Below are 20,003 nucleotides of genomic sequence, written 5' to 3' on the forward strand. Positions count from 1 at the left end.
AAACCCCTTGAATTAAGGCTGAAAGTCTACACTTCAATCACATCTTGATGGCTTTATTTCAGATCCATTGTGGTGGTATACAGGGGAAAAATTACGAAAATGGTGTCAATGTCCAAATACTGGTGTACCTAACTTTATGTAGATTGCTAAATAGAAGCCGCAATATTGCAAAAATTGGGCTCACATTAGTAAAACCGTTAGTGCCTTTAGTGAAATATGTCAACAGGCATTTTGCTATGTAATATCACCATTAAACTAGTCTAATAAGTCATAGTGCTTTACTGCCTGTATAAATATTGTCATCATATAATAATGTGACTTACCTTTATCAATGTCAAATTTGGCCTTTTCTCTCCCATCCTCCACTATTCTTCCAGGAAGAGTTAATCTGGAAATAATGTATAAAAACATAGATGGTGACAGTTCATAAAAGCAAAGACCAACATCCCATTTGTTTGATCCGTCCTTTTTATCTACTGATACTGAGACAAGCGGCAAGGTCAGAAAATAAGTGGCTTGAAATTCAAGTCTAAGATAGATGGTGCTACTTAAAAAGCCCATTAAATAACTGCCTCCATCATGCCCTCTTTCATCCAAGCTAGGTCTAAACAAAGACATACAGTTACATCAATTCATGTGTATTGGTTAACTCACCTAAGAAAGTAGGGCTTGGCATAGAACTTGAAATCTCTTCCATCAATATAAAGGTCAAACTCCGATGTTCTGGTGTAGGGCACACGGATGCTGAAGATCAAGTACTCGGGATCTTGGCTCAGGTCAAAGGCAGGAGTTATCATTATGAATATTGATGTGAAACAGACCTGTAGAGTCGGTGATGGGAAGAAATTTAAGTTCCAGTTAGTCTGTATAGGATTACATTCCACAGCAGTCTGCCAGGCAGTTAAAATGAATCAAGGCCCACCTGACTATAGCATGCCACCTTGTGGCTGACTCTATTAAATGTTGTTGTTGATCACATGTGTCCAGAAGCAGCAGCCCACATGTACAACACTGATGGTGAGAACAAAAACAAAGCTTGTGTCACACATAACGACTCGTTTCCTACTGCAGCATGTTACAAAACGTGCCTTTACTTTGGCATGAAATTAGCTTGTAGCGTTCCTGCCATTGTTTCTTGTTTACAAAGATCTTCACACCAAATTACATTGCAAAATTTGGGCATTTAAAAAGGGGTCCTTCATTGACAAACGTGTGTATTTCTCAAAACATCACCAAACCAGTTTTACCAATTATAAAGGCCTGTAATTAATTCCGGCATAATCCTCATTTTCCAAGACGCAATCAATTTCTTCAAAAAATATTCATTATCATTCATTTACAGGGATCTTGTGTAGATATTTCAGTGAATGTGTGGACTTACCATGCATAAAAATCCTCAAGGTCTAAATTTTTTTGAAGTGCAGGGTTGTTTATTGGCCTACAAGCATTCCAATTTTAACGACAGACCCCTAAAAATCAAACGGTATTACGTGTGAATCTATAAAGCGAACACATCTGTCGATGTGGTATATGCCACATCGATTTAACGGGTGTTTTTAAAGTTTCGTTTTATGGCTACCTCGCTACTAGCTTGTGAAGTAAGCTAACACATGATTGGTTCTCCCCGTGTGTTTCGGCTAACAGCACAGCCGCATTGCTAGCCAGCAGACACAACCTACCGCTACTCAACGCTACTTTTCTTCAGTGCGAGCAGTCGAAACTGGCAGTTTAAATCACCTGGGTGATGGTAAAAGAAACACGGCACACTTGAATACGCTTACCAGGAATATATACTCACCAGACCAACACTGAGTTATACCAACAAACCACACGATCCGCTCTTTACTGTTGCGTCCATGTTTTACCGTAGTAGATATGCAAAACGGGCAGTAAGATGTTCTATGAAAATTCACTTTGTACGGAAATTCCAGCGCGTGTCGATGGGATGTGATATGATATGATAAGATGTGGGGCTGCAACTAATGGTTATATTTAGTCTCAGTGAATCCGTTAACAATTTTCTCTATTAATCAGTTATTCGTTGGGCCTATAAAATGTAAGAGGCTAGTGAAAAGCACCCATCACAATTTCCCACGCAAAATGGTGATGCCTTCAAATATCTTGTTGACTGACCAACAGTTCAAGACCCAAAGGTATTCAGTTTTCAATTGTATATGTAAAAGAGAGAAAAGCTGCAATTCCTCCCAGTCTAGAAACTGGAGACAAGGGAATGTTTGGTATTTTCCTTTAAAAAAAAAAATGACTGAAATGATAGATGTTGCTGACTCGTTTTTTTGACTACTCAATTAATCAACTCATTTCACCCCTAATATAAGATAGGATATGATAAAAGTGGAGCTAAATCAAGAGCAGTTCTAACATTCAGTTAGAAAAATTGAAACACACATACTATAATGCAGTAGACATGGCCAAATTAAGCCACCCTATGCCCTATTAGCCCCTTTCCTTCACATGCTTTGTGAAAAGTAGACAGTTTTTCAATGTGGCAAACACATTAAGTCAAGAATTCGTCGTCACATAAGCACAAAACCGAAATAACGGAGTTCTTAAAACGTGCTTAGAGAAACTCCAAGTTACGATTTCTAAATGCAAAAAGTGAAAGGGTAAAGAGTTATTATAAAAAACTGAAGGTATAGCCAAGATGTCGCTTTGGAAAGCCAATAAAAGAGGCCATCAGGATGCTTTCAAAGCCAGTTTATCTTCTAAAGTTTTACAATGGACTTGATGAAAGAAATCATACAACTCTACAATTCTTTGTGGTCACTTGATCAGCAAAACGGTGGCATGGGGGGCTTTAAATTGTACTGCCATTACAGTCCATTTCAGTGATTAGTGTTGGTTTTTAAAGGAAAGTGATATTTATTGTATTTCTATTAAGTTTCTTTACAAAATATTCTAGTAAACGTTTAATGATTTTTTAGAAGATATTTGAGAGCGCAACGGAAGTCCTTGTGAAAATGATCAGAACAGATGAAATAAACCAGACACATTTGAATCATCCCGGTGTTGTTCAAATATAATCGCGCGTTAATAGTGCCGTCATTACGGTAACGCGGTAGAGGCCACGCCTCCCCCCGTGTAATCCTTCATGGACGATGGAAAGCTCCTCTCCGCTCTCCATCATCATCATCATCTGCAGAAAAATGCGAGCGGGGAACGGCGAGAAAATGTCAACTCGGGTCGCTCGCCCGCGGCCGCAGACATGAGCGGAGTTCCGTCTGCCTCCCCCGCCCGCAACACGTCGCTCTCACCATGCGGATCCACTGCAAAGTAGTTGTGATCGCCGTGTGTTTCGGAGTTTTCCTACTTTTGTACTTTTTGGGGGGCAACGCCGCGGACGACCCGCTGTTGAAAGAAGTTGGAGAGGAGGAGGAGGAGGACGGCAAGTCCTCCCCGTCGCCCCCTGAGCGCGGCCGCGATGTTGCGGCGAAGTTTGCCAGGAAATCGTCCGCCGGAGTCGGCGTGCGTGCGGAGGAGCCTCCCCGGGGACGGAAAGAGCGGAAAGCGATCAGTCGGGGTGCCGGCGTGAATGCAAAGAGGTGAGGGGAGTTTGCTTCTCTCTCCGCGGCCGACTATGAGCGCTTTTGCTCCACGCCTTCTCCCCATTCGTGCGCACACAAAAGCATCGTCCGCCTCTCGGCGTGGCCGACCCTCACCTTTCCCGTCGCCGGGAAGTTGAAAAGAGTGAGCGTGTCGGCGTTTAGTCGTGCCCCGAGGCAGACGTGCTCCCTCCGCCAAACTGCCTATATTGTGCTCAAGGACGCTGGCTTCACAATAGCCTCATCTGTCAAGGGCCACTTCAGCGCGTATACACCGTGTGCATCTGCTCGGCTGCATTTTTTTTTAAATAATCATTATTTTTCTCTCATTTGTTGGCGCTGTGAATCGCGCCGCTGCAATCGGGGGGCTGCTCGAATACTGTGTCTGGCTGACATGTGAGTAGAGAGCATGACTAATATGATTAGGAGGAAATGTTGGCAGTATTTGCGGAGGGGACGGCAGACAACAGAATGATGAATCATCGCCTGACCTCTGAATCGTGATCATTTGCCCCCTCGGTGCTTTAGGCCTTTTTGTTCTAATCCTCTGCTGTTGCCAGGGGGCCAAAGGTCACCTTGAAAGACACAAGGGACAGTTAATTAGGGCTACAAATGTGCACTGAATGGCTTTGGCTGCCTGTTGAGGAGTTTCACTGCAACACTGGGCAGATACTGTATTACTGGAAATGACACAAAACGGAAACCCATCCTGTTGACTACTCTCTTGTCAGAGTCTGCCAAAGCAATCTAAGTTGGAGTGAAAAGCTTGTCAGGTGTGACTTTTTTTTTTGTGTGTGTGTTGGTGATTAAAGAGAGGCTGCACCCTGACAGATGATCTGATTGAGCCGCCATCTTGTCACAGCCTCTCAAATTTAGACAAAAGGCAGAGTTAGCCAGGTGCTATTTTTGTCCAAGGATGGGAGCGTTTTATTATGTCTTCCAGCTTTCTAATTTCAGCCTCATACATCCCTTGCGTTTCCTCCTGGGTTGAGTGCCAGCGATGCCAAAACAGCCACAATGTGGCAGTGGAGATACCCGCTTCCACCGGCAGGCAGTAATGTATATTATTCTACTCTGAAGCCAGGCTGGAGGTTGAGGACACTGTTCGCTAGATAAAAGCCATCAAGGCGTTACGTTGAGAAAGGACCTTCACGTCCTCCCAGAACCCACACTCCTCCATGTGTGCTAAGCGCTGATAAGGGAGATGGGGTGGAAGGGGTCACTGGTGACTAACAGGTTTTGGAAAACGCTCAAGACTAACTACTGCAAATTAGGGGAAACACACTGGGCGCCTGGCCAGAGCCTCCAGAAAACTTTCTCCTATTTATTACATGAGCTAATCAGACGTTTGATTGTTTCTTGTTTTTTTTTTTTTTTAGTTCGAAAGAATAAAAGACAGAGGAATCTGAATCTGGGTGTAGTTTTCTGGTGGTAGATGTACAAGAATTCTAGGGATGAGGGGGCTTTACGCATAAATAGAGAGCTGATTTGTGATTTTTAGGGCAGAAATTTCGATTTAGTTTCTCATATCCGCTGTCGACACAAATCTGAGTGCTGGACAGATTTCCTGTGCAGCATGCTTCATAGACAAACATCCCTGTTTTTCCTAATCATATCATTTCCTCTTGACACATCACACTACTTCCTGTGGCCAGAAATAGATAGAGGAGCTCCACTAACCAATCTGAGACAAATGATCAGTCGATTAATCGATTAGTGAAACAATTGAAAAAAAATCATTTGAAATCATCTTCACAATTAATTATTAATTATTCATCAATAATAATTAATAACAATTAAAAACACCAAAAATTTTCTGGATCCAGATTCTGACATTTGAGATTTTGCTGATTTTTCTCTGTTTTGTATCATTTTAAATTGAATGTCTTTGGATTTTAGACTATTAGTGGGACTGTTGGTTAATTATCATTAATATCATTTGCTGGTAAATATGAGCAGTTGTTGACAAATCTCATAAAACCGGGACTAAGAGTCTTTACCTGTAAGACACACATTCATTCACTCCGATCACTTTGCTACCGTAAGCCTGTGTAGTGTATCAAATGCAGAATAACGCAGGCATAACCCCTCCATCAGCTTTGTTACATCGAATTAAGGTCTGCATCTACAGGATTAGATGGGTGTTGATACTTGGTGTCGAAACAAATCCCTTGCCCTGTCACTTCAAATATAGTTAAGCAGCCTCCCTTGCAGTGAAGAAGTCCCTCTCTCGCAATGACATTATGCGTAGCCATAAAAATGTCGCCGTGCATGACTGAGCACTCTCTGTGCTAGCAGTTAGGAATCTCCCTGCTTGCCTGTGTGGCTTGACCTGACTGGAGTGGGTGCTTGTGTGAGCCTCATCAGGAGCAGTTAGTGTACGTCTCTCTGTTACGTTGGCGAAGTCCCTTTTCAAATTACTAGCGAAGAAGTCGTGGAAGGGTGTGGAAGGGGGGACTGGAAAGATAGAAGAGCTTCCACTGGGTAAAATCCAATATTGTTGAAGACCAGGATTTGAAAGCCAAAGTTTAGAGAGTGAAAAATCATGCTCCAAAAAAAAAAAAAAATGCCAAAAAGTTTCCCTGGAGGAACAAAGATAACTGTTTCTTAACAGTAAGTGATCCAGCAAATGCTGAAACGTTTTTTGATTAATTGATAAGCTGATCAACAGAAATGAAGTCAACCACACCTTTTATGACCAAATGTTTAGGTTCTTCGTCAAGCAAAAATGCCAAATATTTTCCTTTGTATTTGGTTTTCTCTGTTTGGATATTATTGGATATTACATATTTATTTTGGGTTTTAGAATGTTGGCTAAACAAAACAAGCAAAAGATGTCAGCTTGGTCAGCAATTAATTGTGATTAGGATCTTTAAAACATTTTTGACATTAACGGATTATACAAATAGTCTGTGAAATGAAAGCATAGTTGAGAGATTAATTGCTATTAAAAGTTTCTCTTAGTCGCAGACCTAGTTTATTTTAAATTCTGGACCATAGACCCTCCGTTGCTGGTGCTGTGAAGTTCACAGTTTAAGGGGGGAGTGCAGGAACCATGCATTGGCCCTTAAAAGTTATTTGCCTAATGCACCAGTAATTCATTTGGTTCACAGGGAGTATCGAGCCGAAGAACCTGCACTGAACAATTTGGGCAGAACAAATGTAACGTCACACCCCTGGTATTGAGCCCTCACCTGATGTTCAAGACGTTGGTCAATGATTGACCGGGCTTCACTTTCTTAGATCTGATTTGGGGGGGGTTTTTTGTTGGTTTTTTTTGAGTTCTTACAGTATCTCAGTCATATGAAAGCAACTCTCTTTCAAAACGTGCCTACAGAATTTCATCGGGTTTAGTCAGCACATCTGGGGTGAATAAAGACTTGGACTGATATCGCATATTTGGTTTAGATAATTCAGCTAGACATCCTGACGGCTGTAAATCATGTAACAGGGTGACTGAAATAAACAGACTTTCTGCAGTCTGAGTCATCCGGCTGTGGCTACATCATCAACTGTTAAGGGACCACTTATATGGGATGTTGGCTCAGTCTGAACAGGTACCTGTAGGTTTCTGTGTTATAGAGTCTGACAATTTAAGTTTGCTTTGGAGAACTGAACTTTGTTTCCACCCACCCCAAGAGGAAGGGGCATAATGGCAACATGTTCAATGTAATGGCTTTGATGTCCACTTGTTCAAACCAAAGTGAACATGTTCGATACAAGCCCACCAAATGACACAGTTATATGCTCATTAATTCAATGCCTCCAAGGTCCTCTTTGGTGTGGTTTTAACTCTGGCTCCTTTCTCCTGTACATGTACATTATCTTTTTTCTCTTGTTACCGGATTTGAAAGGGTTGGCTGTGGTGCTTTGTAGGCAGAGGGCTTCTCTTATGCTCACTCTGCAGCCAGTAATGAATTCAATCCCTTTGTACCTCTTCGGTGCTTTCTGACTGCTTCCAGATGTGTGGAACACTGCCCTGACACAAAACATCATGTGTGCAGTCCACGCTTTATGCAACAAAGAAATTTGTTTTTTTTGTTTGTTTTGTTTTGTTTTGTTTTGTCATCCAATTTAATGCAGAAATCATTTCAAGAGCGTTCATTTTGCATGACTAAGTGCAACATAATTACAGTCGTGTAGGAGATATGGATTGCAATTTCTGTGGGAAAATAGGAATGTGTGTTCAACAACCTTGACAGAACATCAGCCTTTGAAGCGTGGCAGACAGATTTCTCAGCACCTTCTCATTCATCCTAATCTGCGGTTCATCATTGTCCCTTAGTCAAGCAGAAAATGAAGTGTCACGCTTGGAGACTGCCCTGCAACCCACCTGTCAAATTTCACTCTTCCCTCTTCCCATCCGTTTTATGGTAGACTGTTTGCTTCCTGTAGGCTCAGAGGAAATCCATTCCTTTTGGAATGGCGCAGTCTTCAAACGTAAAACCATTTGCCTTCCACTGTTCTCGCAGAAAACGCTACATGTTGAAACAAAAGCCTCTCTGTTTCTTTTTGCGTGCCAGTCTTCTCTCCCTGTGGCTATGAAAATATTTATGTTGATCATGTTGTTATTACAACCAGCCCCTTTTTGTGTGTGTGTGTGTGTGTGTGTGAGAGTGTGTGTGTGTGAGAGTGTGTGTGTGTGTGTGTGTGTGTGTGTGTGTGAGTGTGTGTGTGTGTGTGTGTGTGAGTGTGTGTGTGAGTGTGTGTGTGTGAGTGTGTGAGTGTGAGTGTGAGTGTGAGTGTGAGTGTGAGTGTGAGTGTGGAGGACAAGTAGATGATATTGGCCTTAGCTTGAGGCTCCACTATTGTACAAATGTTTCCCTGTCGTAGTGGTTGATACTCTGCACTGCTGAGTGTATTTGAACTCAACAGCAGCACTGTCCCTGCAGAGAGCAAGTTTTTACATCACATAAAGGACTTCCTTGCCTTTGAGCATGGAAGAACAAAGTCCAGTGGGAACTTGCAGAGCTACAGAGAAGAAGTGTGTGTGTGTGTGTGTGTGTGTGTGTGTGTGTGTGTGTGTGTGTGTGTGTGTGTGTGTGTGTGTGTGTGTGTGTGTGTGTGTGTGTGTGTGTGTGTGGAGGTAGAGTTGAACAATATCCAAAGGCAAAGGTGTCATGTCTTTCAGAGAAATCCTTGACTTTGCACTTTATCTCTCTGACAGCAGGATGAATGCGGTGATCCGCTGTGTTCTTGAACGTTTCGCTCATTTCCTCTGTCTTGATTCTCTTCAAGTCCAAAATGAATTTCTGTGCCGCTGTGATGTTGACAAAGTGACATGCCATTAATGTTCAGCAGTGACATGTTGGCAGTTGAGGAGGAGAGCTGACATGTGCTGCTATGCTCTCAGACTGGATGCATTTGGCCACGGATGGAAGTGTTGCTAGCAGATACACAGTATTTTCTCAATATTTGGGCGCATTCTCACCCAATCTGTGTTCTGATGAGATGGATTCAATTTTAATATGCATTATACAATTAATCAGCATTCTATGAGATAACTATAGAAAGCCCTCAACCTCAATTCATAATACCACAAAATTCTGGTCAGATTCTGAACAAAAAAGCACAGGCATTAAAGTGAGACTATTTAACCTCTGAGAGAAGAAACTAAACATTCCTTCTCTTACAAATGAAAAATTGAATTAATAGGCAACAAAACACATCCTTGCTTAACTCAATACACTCTGGGTTTTGCTGTTACAGCGTTACTTATATTGACATATCGCTGCAATGTTTTTCTGAGTTCAAAGATTTAAAGCAAAGGCATTCAAGAGGTTAATAACTATCTGTAGTTTCAACAGAGGGTTTTAGCATCCTATGGTTTCCAAGTCCTGTTTTATAGGCCTTTCCATCATGTCAGTAAGACATGTGCTGAATTTCTATATAATTTTAGGAATATTTGTATAAAAGGGTACAACGTGTAAAGGCATTGAATATTACCAAAAAATACCAGAGAAATATTGCTGTCGACCTTGAAAATTCCATATTGGTCAAACCTTCCATGGAGGTTTAAAATTACACAAATACTTTCAGGTCTTTCGTTTTGTACGTATGGTTTGACTTAAGAGTAGTCCAGTACATCTGTTCTAGCGTACAAATTGCTCTTTGCAAGCTGTGCCGCACTCAGACCAATTTACAAGCGATGAGTGACGGAAGCAAGGTTTGTGAAATAAGTGATTGTCAGCAGATCCGAACACCCTCCAAACCCCCGACACATGGCCTTGGCCCATTTAGATCTGACAACAATGTTGGGTGGAGAAAACTGCACATCCTGCACATTATCTCCTCAATGAGTATGGGCCCATTTTTATCTCTCTGTCCTTATTGTTACATTGCATTGAAAAGATGACATACCAGTGTAAAAGTGTTCAGGTTAATTATTTCACTGTGTGTTTTCTGTTTTGTTTTGGGTTTTTTTTGTTTTTTTTTTTCCATGCTAAAGTGTCAGTGCACTTTTCATCCCTATCTTTCTATGTCTTTTCTAGTAGACCGCGGAATAATGTAGTCCGACCTGTGATCAAGCGCACCCGGGTTGAGGAGGTCATGCACTTGGCTGTGGTGGCTTGTGGGAACCGTCTGGATGAGACCCTCACTATGGTCAAATCGGCCATCCTGTTCAGCCTCAAGAAGATCAAGTTTCACATTTTTGCTGAGGACCCTTTGGCCCCACAGTTTGAAGAAAGGGTGAGAAGCCTTCAGTTGTCTGATGCCTGAATGTATATAGTGCAAATTTTTACAAAATCAGATGATGTACCGGAGATTCCTTGGCTAAAGGCAGCACTCTTTCGAGTTTCTTTTCTATATACGCCTCTTAAGAGGATGCTCTGGTTTCTGATTTAATGCAGCACATGTTCAACATTCCCCCTCTCTTTAATAGATGACATCAAGATTAGAGCCTCTCTGACCCCCTCTAGTACAGATATATAACCCTTTTATCTCAAGGCTGGGGCGTAGTCCTGTATATCACGAATACACCCCTGCTTCTCCAGTACCCTGTATCATTTCAAAGTCACCTTTAAAAAGGTGCCTGGCATGTTTTTAATTAGTTCCACTGATACTGTAACCAGCAGTCTATTAAAATGACTCCAATTAATTTAAACAGCTTAAATCCAAACCCTAAGCCTGGGAGCTTGCCGTCATGTGCGTGTGAATTATTGCCATGTGTAGAATATTCCCATGTGGAGGACAGGGAGTCGTGGTAGTCAAGGCCTAGATAATGCAACACATATGCTGAGTTTCTACAGCAAGGAGCTTATGTCTCTTGCAGTGTTAAGAGACACGGGGTGTGTTTTTAGAAAGGTTGTTCACAATCTCCTTTGATCTCTCGTCCTTGGCAGCACAAACCCTGCCAACTGCTGGCAGGGCTCTCACTCTTTCCATGGCCAAACTGTTAAACTCATGATTATAGAGGGATTCGGCACTGAACAGGTCAGACAACAGGGGCTTCGGTGATACACTGTAGACTTTTAAGAGGATGCCTTCCCATGTTTAGACTATCGTTTTTTTAATAAAACAACAGCTGGCAGCTGCGTAGGCTTAAAGCAGAACTGCACAGCACCGCAAGACGTGACTTCATTGTTTTATATGGCCGGCTTTACGCTCTATTTTATCTTTAAGTCTGTGAAAAGAGAGAGTGATTAGCTCTCCGAATAAGGATTGCTTATAGTGGCTCTTTTTATTACTCAGCCCTTTAAGGAGTCCATCAGTCACTTTGCTTTCTGAAGTGTGATGTGTTTACTTCCAGCTGAACCAGTGGCCTCGCCCTGTCTCATCCAAGTTCCAGTACAGCATCTACCCCATCACCTTCTCTGTGGGGAACGCTGACGAGTGGAAGAAGCTCTTCAAGCCCTGTGCTGCTCAGAGACTCTTCCTTCCCGTAAGGCTGCAGCACTTATCTCCCCTCATATCCTCAGTCCCCACGCATAATGTGATTAACCAGTGTTCAGAAAAAAATGTCATTAATCCATTTCATTTCTACACTAAAACGGCATTTTTCTGCCCTGGTGTACGGTTTTAATTAATGACTGGCATGGTGATTGATGATTTCACACCTTTTTTTTGCAGCATTCACTTAACAAATAAGCAGTCTCCAGGGACTTAACCCAGTAATTCCATCAAGTGAAGGTTGTGCCTGACTATTGATTTTCTTTTTCTGCTGGCGCTTGTTGAAATAGCAGTCAGGTTACTTACCATGTAATGAACATATTGCAGGTCGGGCAATCAATGAACATTCACTATTCACTTTCTTAGGGACACCTACTGAGCACCTCGTAAGAGTCTTTTTGCATCTACAATAGTCTGAATTATTTTAGGGACTGGACTGGTTCATCTTGATTCAGTAACAACACATACTTTCATAGATATTTTGGCAATTATTGCTGCAAAATCCCTCGCTCAATTTCGGCAATGATCAGGAGGTGATCTTAAATCTAAGTGCCAGATACTCTTTTGGGGGGAAGACATGCAACAGACAGTCAGTAACACATTTGATTAACTTACCACTGCAAGGAAGTGTTTTAGTATAAATCTTAAAATCTGATTCCAATTTTTTTGTTTGTGTTGGGGTGCACTCTAGTTGTTTAAATACATTTCCTACTAATGTTCAGGTTGCAGTGGTATTTTGAAAATCTTGCAGTGTTTCCAGTAGTCCACCATTTTTTTTTGGGGGGGGGGGGGGGTCCTTTCAATATTTAATTATACTAATGTTTAAAAGTCATAATATGTAAACTTAATATATATTAGCGTCACTTATTCATTCCTGTTCGTCCCATGACTGCACTTGCCCACTAAACAGGGCGTGAAAGTGATGTCGCCTTTATAATGGAATATATCTAAAACGTTCTGTTTATTAAACACTGTAGAACCAGGTTACAGGTTCTTAAAAGTTCACGTTACTGAAGGTTCCAGGTTATGGTTGATGGTGGAAAACTGCCTACAGATTATGGTGTTAACCAGAAAGCCTGCCCTGAAGACCCTATGGATTTCTATTCATATTGTTCTTTTCAGAACAATATAAATGGAAAATTGTCAGGTCACCTGCCCGCCACACAGTAAGGTGAACTTACTTCATTTTGGTTGACAGCTTTCTGTATCGTTTGATCAACAACACTAAGCTGTAGCGTTGTCCCTTAACCAGTTTTTTGTGGGTTTTACGAAAGTCACCACAAAGTAGATATATACATGTTTAAGGTTGTTATGGAAAGCAGCTTTAAGAGGCAACTTTGATGCTAATATGTGGCCATCTGGTTTTTTGTAATTTGTATTATCCTACTCAGAAAATTCATTCCTCAGTGCCTATAGCTGTGTTATACACACGTACAGTTACGTTGTTGAAACAGTAGTCTAGTGCTCCGTGTGGGCTTGTTTGGATTGGCTGTAGCTTCGTCACATGCACCGGCACCCACTCCTTGCTGCGGTCAGCAACGTGCTGCAACAGTAGCTAACAGTCCATGGTCAGGCACACTGCAGCATAGTGCCATGCTTTCTTTTGGCATTAGTGAGCAGCTAGAGTAAAAAAAAACCCACTAACACTGAGCCTTACGCGCTGCTCCAAGTTCTGTCTTTATTGACCTTGCACTTCAGACTTAATCATCCCAGCTCTTTTGCAACGCTGCCATAGAGGCAGCCTGAAGCTCTATCTGTGTTTGGTGTATTGTGAGTGGTACGCTTTGTGACAGCGTGTGCTGTCTGTAACTGTAAAGTCATGCAGAATGTACATATATGGGGAAGATACTTTGGCTGTCTCAAATATAAACTCTCAAAGTTTCTCCACTTTGAAAACTGGCTCCGTGGCAGTGAGGAGTAAAAAAAACAAAGTGTATCTCCTCGAAACTCTGACAGCAAACTGACAGCACAATGCATCAGTGGATGCTGGAAGTAAATACTGTATGTCAACAACTCAAGTGGTTGATGATATGTGAATTCTAAGATGTTCTTCCACAGGCAACCTCTGTTTTGATATCAACTTTTTATTTTTATATTTTATCACAACAATATTATAAACTGCAGAAACAGTAATGAAAAATCCTAGGTTGTCGACTCTTTCTAAAATGCTGGCACTGGGGCAATTGAAAAAATTACACTTTTCCACCACTATAATTTTGTTGTATTAATATCTGCGTGAGTCAGTGTCTGGGAGAAAAGCCGCTTGACACTGTGAGAAAATATCTGCATTTTTCTTTCCTTGTTTAAAGTACTGAAGACCATCTGCCAACAGCAGTTTTAAGTTTTTCTGATTTAGCTTAATTTTTAGCCAGGCTAGCAGCGTGGCTCTAGGGATGGTAATGTCGGTCAGACAACCCAGCTCTGTGGTCCAGACTGAAGTATATCAACAAATATTGCATGGATTTCCTCTAGTGCTGCCATAAGGTTGACAAGAGGAACAAGAGGAAATTTGGATTTTTTTCCTGACCAAAATGACTTTGATTAATCAGTTATAAAAATTGTTTGCCATTAATTTTCTGTCCATCAACTAAGTGACTACTTTTTGCAGCTTTACTTGGTTTTATAACCAATTGCCTAAAAAATGAAAGAAATTCCCATCGACCTCAGCTGAACCTTGTATAATGCTAATTTGCCAAATTTTTTGCCTGATAACATGTTAAACTAAGTCACATTACATTTGCCAAACATCACCATTTTAGCACTGTCACTGTGAGCAACAGCCTCACAAAGCTGCTAACTTGGCTCAAGACTCTTAATTCTGTTGAAACTGAAACTGTTTTTTCATTTAATGTTGAACCTTACTTTCACTCCACCTTAACGCTTAGTTGATCTGATCTGGACTGAACCTCTAGATGCTTTCTGTATACTTTATTGTTATGCTTTATGAAAATGTAAGTCGCTGTCTGGGAGAGCAAGCTGTTTGTGCAGAAAGGGAATATTTGAGAGCATGCACCAACAGCGGTATTTCTTTAACTTAATTTTTGGGTAATACATCGTGTAATCATGACCATTGAAGTTCTTTAGATGGAAGACTGTGGTCATAAATATTCTGCTGATGACTGTGATTGTGCTTCCAGGTCATCTTGAAGGACGTGGACTCATTACTCTACGTGGACACAGATGTCCTGTTCCTGCGGCCCATGGATGATATCTGGAGTCTCCTTAAGTCCTTCAACAGCACCCAGCTTGCAGCAATGGCTCCAGAGCACGAGGTCCCCAAAATTGGCTGGTACAGCCGCTTTGCACGCCACCCTTTCTATGGGGTCACGGGGGTCAACTCTGGTGTCATGCTGATGAATCTTACAAGGATCCGCAGCACACTGTTCAAAGTAAAGTCAAGACGCAGTCATATTTCCCCATACTCTGATCAGTTGAAAGCTTAAGTGAGCTGTGATTTCTCTTTTGCATTCTAAAGGGTTTTTTTTTTTTCTTTGGGCTGAAGTCACAGGCTGAGTGCTCTGAGTGGGCTGTGATTGAAGCTTTCTGATTACCACGCTACCATCACAGACTTCTGCCCTCAGAACTCAATTTAGCAGCTCTCCTGTTCTTAATACTGCCAGCAGATTGCAAATGGAAGCTGGAATATAAATGTGCTCCTGCTTTGATGATGCGTTTTTGGGGGAAAAAAAGGCTACTCTAGAGCTGTTTGCGAGTGAACGTTGTTGTTGGCATTTCAGAACAGTATGATCCCCAGTGGCCTGTCATGGGAAGATCTCCTACATCCACTTTATCAGAAGTACAAGAACCACATCACCTGGGGAGACCAGGACCTCCTCAACATTATCTTCCACTACAACCCAGGTACAATCCTTTTTATGGCCATGTATTCATGTCATCTACAGTGATCATAGGATGTATTATTATCAAACGGAAAACACATCACGCAATAACATACTGAAGGCTATTGAAGACCAATGAAAGGCATAACTAACACATCAAACTTGGTATATTTGTATTTTAAAATACTAGTCTGTACACTTGTCAGCTCAGCAGTTTCACAACGTGTCAACATGTTCACATAATTTGTGTCCGATTCCACTGTAGATACATCGGTCTACATTATGAATGTTGATCAGTAAACACGTGAGGATGTGGCTATAGGCAAGAGCAGACTTCAGCAGGAGACTGAGTTCCAGCCGCAGGAGCCAGATGCGGGCATTAAGAGCTCAGAGCCATCAGCAGCGCTGGCATCACCAGTGTTTGCTTGACAGCTCTGCCGTGTTTGTTTTAAATGTTGGGGCTTTCAGCTCTCCGCTATCTCCACAGGCATACTCCCATTAGTCCATAAGCATTGTTCTGACCTATTTTTGCTTGTTCTAAAATCAGGGAAACGTGTGACGACTTTAAAGATCTTTTCAGATAAGGATTTAATGGAGTTTAAAGGGAACCAAATGGAGATGGCATTTTGATTCATGTTGTTTTTAAGTAAAAATAGAAAAACATCTGTGTCTTTGTATATTGTTTTTGACTTTTTTTTAGCCTGGTAATATGTCCCATACTAGAAGGGGCTCATGAAACTGCATCATACATTATATAGTAATAATGGATTCAAATCAACAACTACTAATACGAGCACCCATGCTATTGTTTACAATTTATGTTCATACATACAGCATGTACACATTCCCACCTTGCAGCTGCAGTATAATCACCATCAGCTATTGAGCTGGTGGACTTGAGCCGTTGGACGTTGATTACTTAGCTCAAGGGTACTTTACAGTGTAAACAGATTAGTATGTTTTCTGAGGTCTTTTTTTGCCATATTTGTTTAGTAAATACATAAATAGATGGCAGAAAAGAACGGTTCAAACTGGCAGACTATAAAGAAGAGGATGACGCCATTTTCCTAACTCTGTTCCTAACCAGTCCACCTTCCATTCTCTATGCATCTTTCTTTTCTGTGCTCTATACTTTTTCTTTTCCACCGTTTTCTCTGTTTATGTAAGGGACACAAACTCCTGGAACATCACTGGGCTTTGTGGACATTTTTTGCCACGGAACTGGATGTCACCTGCAGAAAGATGTTATACGCATCCATAACTGAAGAAAATTTCCCGAGCGCCACACTCATCGAGCACTTAGTTTATCACCAAACCATTGGAAGCAATATATATTCAAAAACCAGCAGTCTGATCAGCATGCTATTTTTGTGTTATGCATATGTGTGGCCAGTCAGACAGGGGAAGCCAGGGAAAGTCTCTAAAACAGGTCAACCATTGAATGCAGAAACCTGAAAAACTAATGCAGCATATACACTGTGTGAGCAACTTCCATTCGAATGGATGGGGTGATACTCTGGAACAGTGTATCCATATTGATACATCCATTTAGGGACACCATATCCTCCCACTGCTGGCTGTGTAGTGCCTACATGTTCTACCGTTTCAGGCTGCAAATTTAGTTTTCTCCTCATGAAAACCACAGTTGTGTTTGTTTTACAAACTCTATAAAGAATCCACCAGTCATACAAATGCGGTCCAATAAGGGATGGTGGTACTAGGTGAAAATGAGGAAAATGGTTATTCTGTATACTCTGGTACTTTTTTGACCCAAACCCGTTTACTATGAGGACTGAGAGATATGTACTACACTTTTGTTCAATCTTTCTATCCAGATACTTCTTGGTGAATTGGGGAATAACTTTTATCTAACTTTATAAGCCACAGTCGTCACACCTGGCAATTGCAACTGAAGTGCACGGGTTACAGTGTCTGTTGTAATATATCAGTGATGGTGTGTTTTTTTTTGTGTGTGTGGTGTTTTTTCCTTTTTCCAGAGTGTCTCTTCATCTTTCCCTGCCAGTGGAACTACAGGCCTGATCACTGCATGTATGGGAGTAACTGTAAAGGGGCGGAAGAGGAAGGCGTGTCCATTCTCCACGGCAACCGTGGAGTGTATCATGATGACAAGCAGCCAGCCTTTAAAGTAGTCTATGATGCAATACATGATGTGAGTATTCCAGTAGGATATCCAGTTTTCACTGACACGATCTGGTACTGATGCATAGCGCCCTCTGTTGAAACCCCACATCCAGTGCACGGTAGATGTAGCTGTGTGTATGTACACTCACTGTACACTTACACACACACACACATATGTAGTGTGTGTGTGTGTGTGTGTGTGTGTGTGTGTGTGTGTGTATTATATCTATCTATATATATGTATAGAGAGAGAATCATTCATGCGTATGTATGTATATATCAGTTGCGTGCAAGTGTCATGTGTATAACAATGATGACCTGAACGTGAATAAAGAAAGACATTAGATATCAGATTTTAAAAAGGGGCATAAATAATAGAGTAATAAAAAAAATTAATTATAACAGGTTGAACTAATCACATTAAGGATGACTGCTTTCCATTTCAGTGTCAGTTCCAGGACACTGGCAGTATCCATCATTACTGTGATTGGTTACACCTGTGCTCATCCTGCTATGACACATCAAAATACCTGCAGCAAATGATGTGTACTGAGGCTGTGTACTGGAAGAGTAATATAATGGATATTATTATGATATATACAATATATTACTATTTGAGTAATAAGCCCGACATTTTATACAACTGGCTGTGGATTTTGTTAGTGACTTATTGTGCTCTGACTCTAGGTAATGCAAACAAGCCCATTTCCCCAAATGTTGCACTGTTCCTTTAAGGACACGAGCTCAGAAAAAGTCTTGAATATTTTCTCTCTTGCTAGCTTTAAACAATCTGGGTCAGTTTTTAAATTTAGAATTTGTTTTCTCCGGCAGCAGAGTCAGTTCCCCCTGCTCTCTTGGGATAAGCCTCTTAAAGATGAGCTGTGTCGTAATTTATGATTAATAGAGAACCCACCCTACCCCAGCTCCAACCCAGCTGACAGAATTTGTAAATACCATTTAGTCTGTGATATCTTCCATTTAAAAACTATCAGAGTGAAATAGGTTTTGGACGAGAAATGACGCCTGGTAATGTCTCTGTCTCTGCAGTTTCCCTTTGAGGACAACATGTTCCAGTCCCTCTTCTACCCCATCCAGACCAAGTTCCTGGACACAGTCAACACCCTCTGTGGTCGGATTCCTCAAGTCTTCCTCAAGCAGATAGAAAAGACCATGAAGAAAGTTTTTGAGGAGAAAGTGGTCCGACATGTCAGACCACACAAGTAACTGATGGAGAAAGAGGACTCTCTCTTTTATCTGACAACACCAAGGACCGTCTTGCTGTGAATTATGTGTCTTACCAGCATCTCCCAGATGGAACTGGCGGCTCAGCCTTTGCAGTGTATTCAACACATGACACTTCCTGGAAAAAATGGTCTAATGAACATTATAATCCTCTAGTGATGGTATGGGCAATAAGCCTATGCACACAGAGAAGCATACAGTGCTGGTCAGTGATGCCCTAGAACAGGTTTGCCTTATTGCCGTCTTAAAATTTTCACATCCCAGTTATGTAGGTGGTGATCAAATATATAATAATGTTGGAAAGATATAGTGGGGAAAAAAAAAAAGACTGCATGGATTCTTTTTTGTTAAGAATAAATAAGGTATCAGCTCTTCATCTCAAGTGTAAAAGCAAAACTGAAGGCATATTTTTGTCAACCAAGCGTTCAACAAAAGTATCTACTTACGTTATATTTCCTCATGAGCATGGTATCCACTAAACAAAGTCAACTTTGGACTTTGGAAAGCTTTACTACTCTGAGTAGTAGATTCATAAACCACTCCTTTAAAATCATGTGAATGTTTTACCAGCAAATAACTTGAAATGTGAGCCTGTGTGAATGAAAAGAGTTGTGAGTCGTTGGTCTGTTCTGCAGTTGCCAAATGCCACTGACAGTATTAAATACAGTACAAAAGGGGAAATATGGACTTTTATGTTACACACCGAATGTTAAAATGCACTTTCAGAATGATTTTAGGACTGGATGGTTGGTTGTACACATGTCAACTTTATATGCTACACTGTCGAGCAAATCAGTACCGAAAGCGCTAGCATTTAAAAATGACATACTACATACTACAGCTGATTATGTGCCATATAAATATTAATGTCTGCCATGTTTACTATTACAAGGAAATGAGTGGTATAGGCGTGTGTGTCTGAGAAGATATCTTAGTTTGTAATATAATGTATGTTACGTTGTGAACACATGGATCATATGTTTTAGCAACATCACTTTAAATGTGGTTTGATGGTCTAAACATATCAGATCATTCAAACTGGAAACTTAAAATGGCTGTACAGTCTTCGTTTCTAAATAAAACAATGCAATGTACTGAGCCTGCTTCAGCCTGATTTACACATCTATGCAATGTATAGGTAATATATGAAAGCAATACAAATAGTTGAAATGCACTCTTCTCAAAATTGTATATCAATTACAGTGTGAGTATAGATGTTGTAGATGTACATGCTGTAGATGAAGGTGACTAGTGCATCACAATACTAAAGATTAGTTTTGGCATTGATATCTGCATTTATGTTTGGTTTAATTGACAATATAATAATTTG

The 20,003-nt window shown here is 41.0% G+C and overlaps 2 protein-coding genes across 11 annotated transcripts in view; one reads left to right on the forward strand and one right to left on the reverse strand.

Moving 5' to 3' along the window:
* shq1 (SHQ1, H/ACA ribonucleoprotein assembly factor) overlaps nt 1-1,971 on the reverse strand; it is a 38,439-nt gene extending 36,468 nt beyond the window's left edge. For 4 of the 9 annotated variants that reach the window (XM_040159613.1, XM_040159608.1, XM_040159605.1 and 1 more), the window contains exons 1-3: nt 1,382-1,673; nt 655-821; nt 324-388 (exon numbers count right to left, since the gene is read on the reverse strand). In XM_040159613.1, coding sequence (XP_040015547.1) covers nt 324-388; nt 655-821; nt 1,382-1,384 — 235 coding nt within the window. In that variant the 5' untranslated portion in view covers nt 1,385-1,673. The other 5 variants (XM_040159607.1, XM_040159606.1, XM_040159609.1 and 2 more) reach the window with 5 other exon arrangements.
* Nucleotides 1,972-3,092: 1,121 nt separating this feature from the next.
* On the forward strand, nt 3,093-19,870 carry gxylt2 (glucoside xylosyltransferase 2). Of its 2 annotated transcripts, none has more exons than XM_040116485.1 (7): nt 3,093-3,560; nt 10,055-10,250; nt 11,311-11,442; nt 14,588-14,839; nt 15,188-15,311; nt 17,287-17,459; nt 18,479-19,870. In XM_040116485.1, exons 1-7 carry the CDS (start codon nt 3,274-3,276, stop codon nt 18,653-18,655), a joined length of 1,341 nt encoding a protein of 446 aa, XP_039972419.1. In that variant the 5' UTR covers nt 3,093-3,273; the 3' UTR covers nt 18,656-19,870. The 2 variants fall into 2 exon arrangements, with proteins under 2 accessions (XP_039972419.1, XP_039972418.1); XM_040116484.1 differs by having other exon boundaries at nt 10,052-10,250; nt 18,479-19,868.
* Nucleotides 19,871-20,003: the final 133 nt, after the last annotated feature.

This window comes from Xiphias gladius, chromosome 21 (genome assembly GCF_016859285.1).
Source record: "Xiphias gladius isolate SHS-SW01 ecotype Sanya breed wild chromosome 21, ASM1685928v1, whole genome shotgun sequence".
NCBI classification, from domain to species: domain Eukaryota; kingdom Metazoa; phylum Chordata; class Actinopteri; order Istiophoriformes; family Xiphiidae; genus Xiphias; species Xiphias gladius.

What these genes read in the sequence shown, in the direction of transcription:
- gxylt2 (XM_040116484.1), top strand. Translation starts at nt 3,274, where the DNA reads ATGCGGATCCACTGCAAAGTAGTTGTGATCGCCGTGTGTTTCGGAGTT. An exon ending in GCCGGCGTGAATGCAAAGAG is followed by an intron (nt 3,561 to 10,051) that starts GTGAGGGGAGTT and finishes TGTCTTTTCTAG; the next exon opens with TAGACCGCGGAATAATGTAG. An exon ending in TCTATGATGCAATACATGAT is followed by an intron (nt 17,460 to 18,478) that starts GTGAGTATTCCA and finishes CTGTCTCTGCAG; the next exon opens with TTTCCCTTTGAGGACAACAT.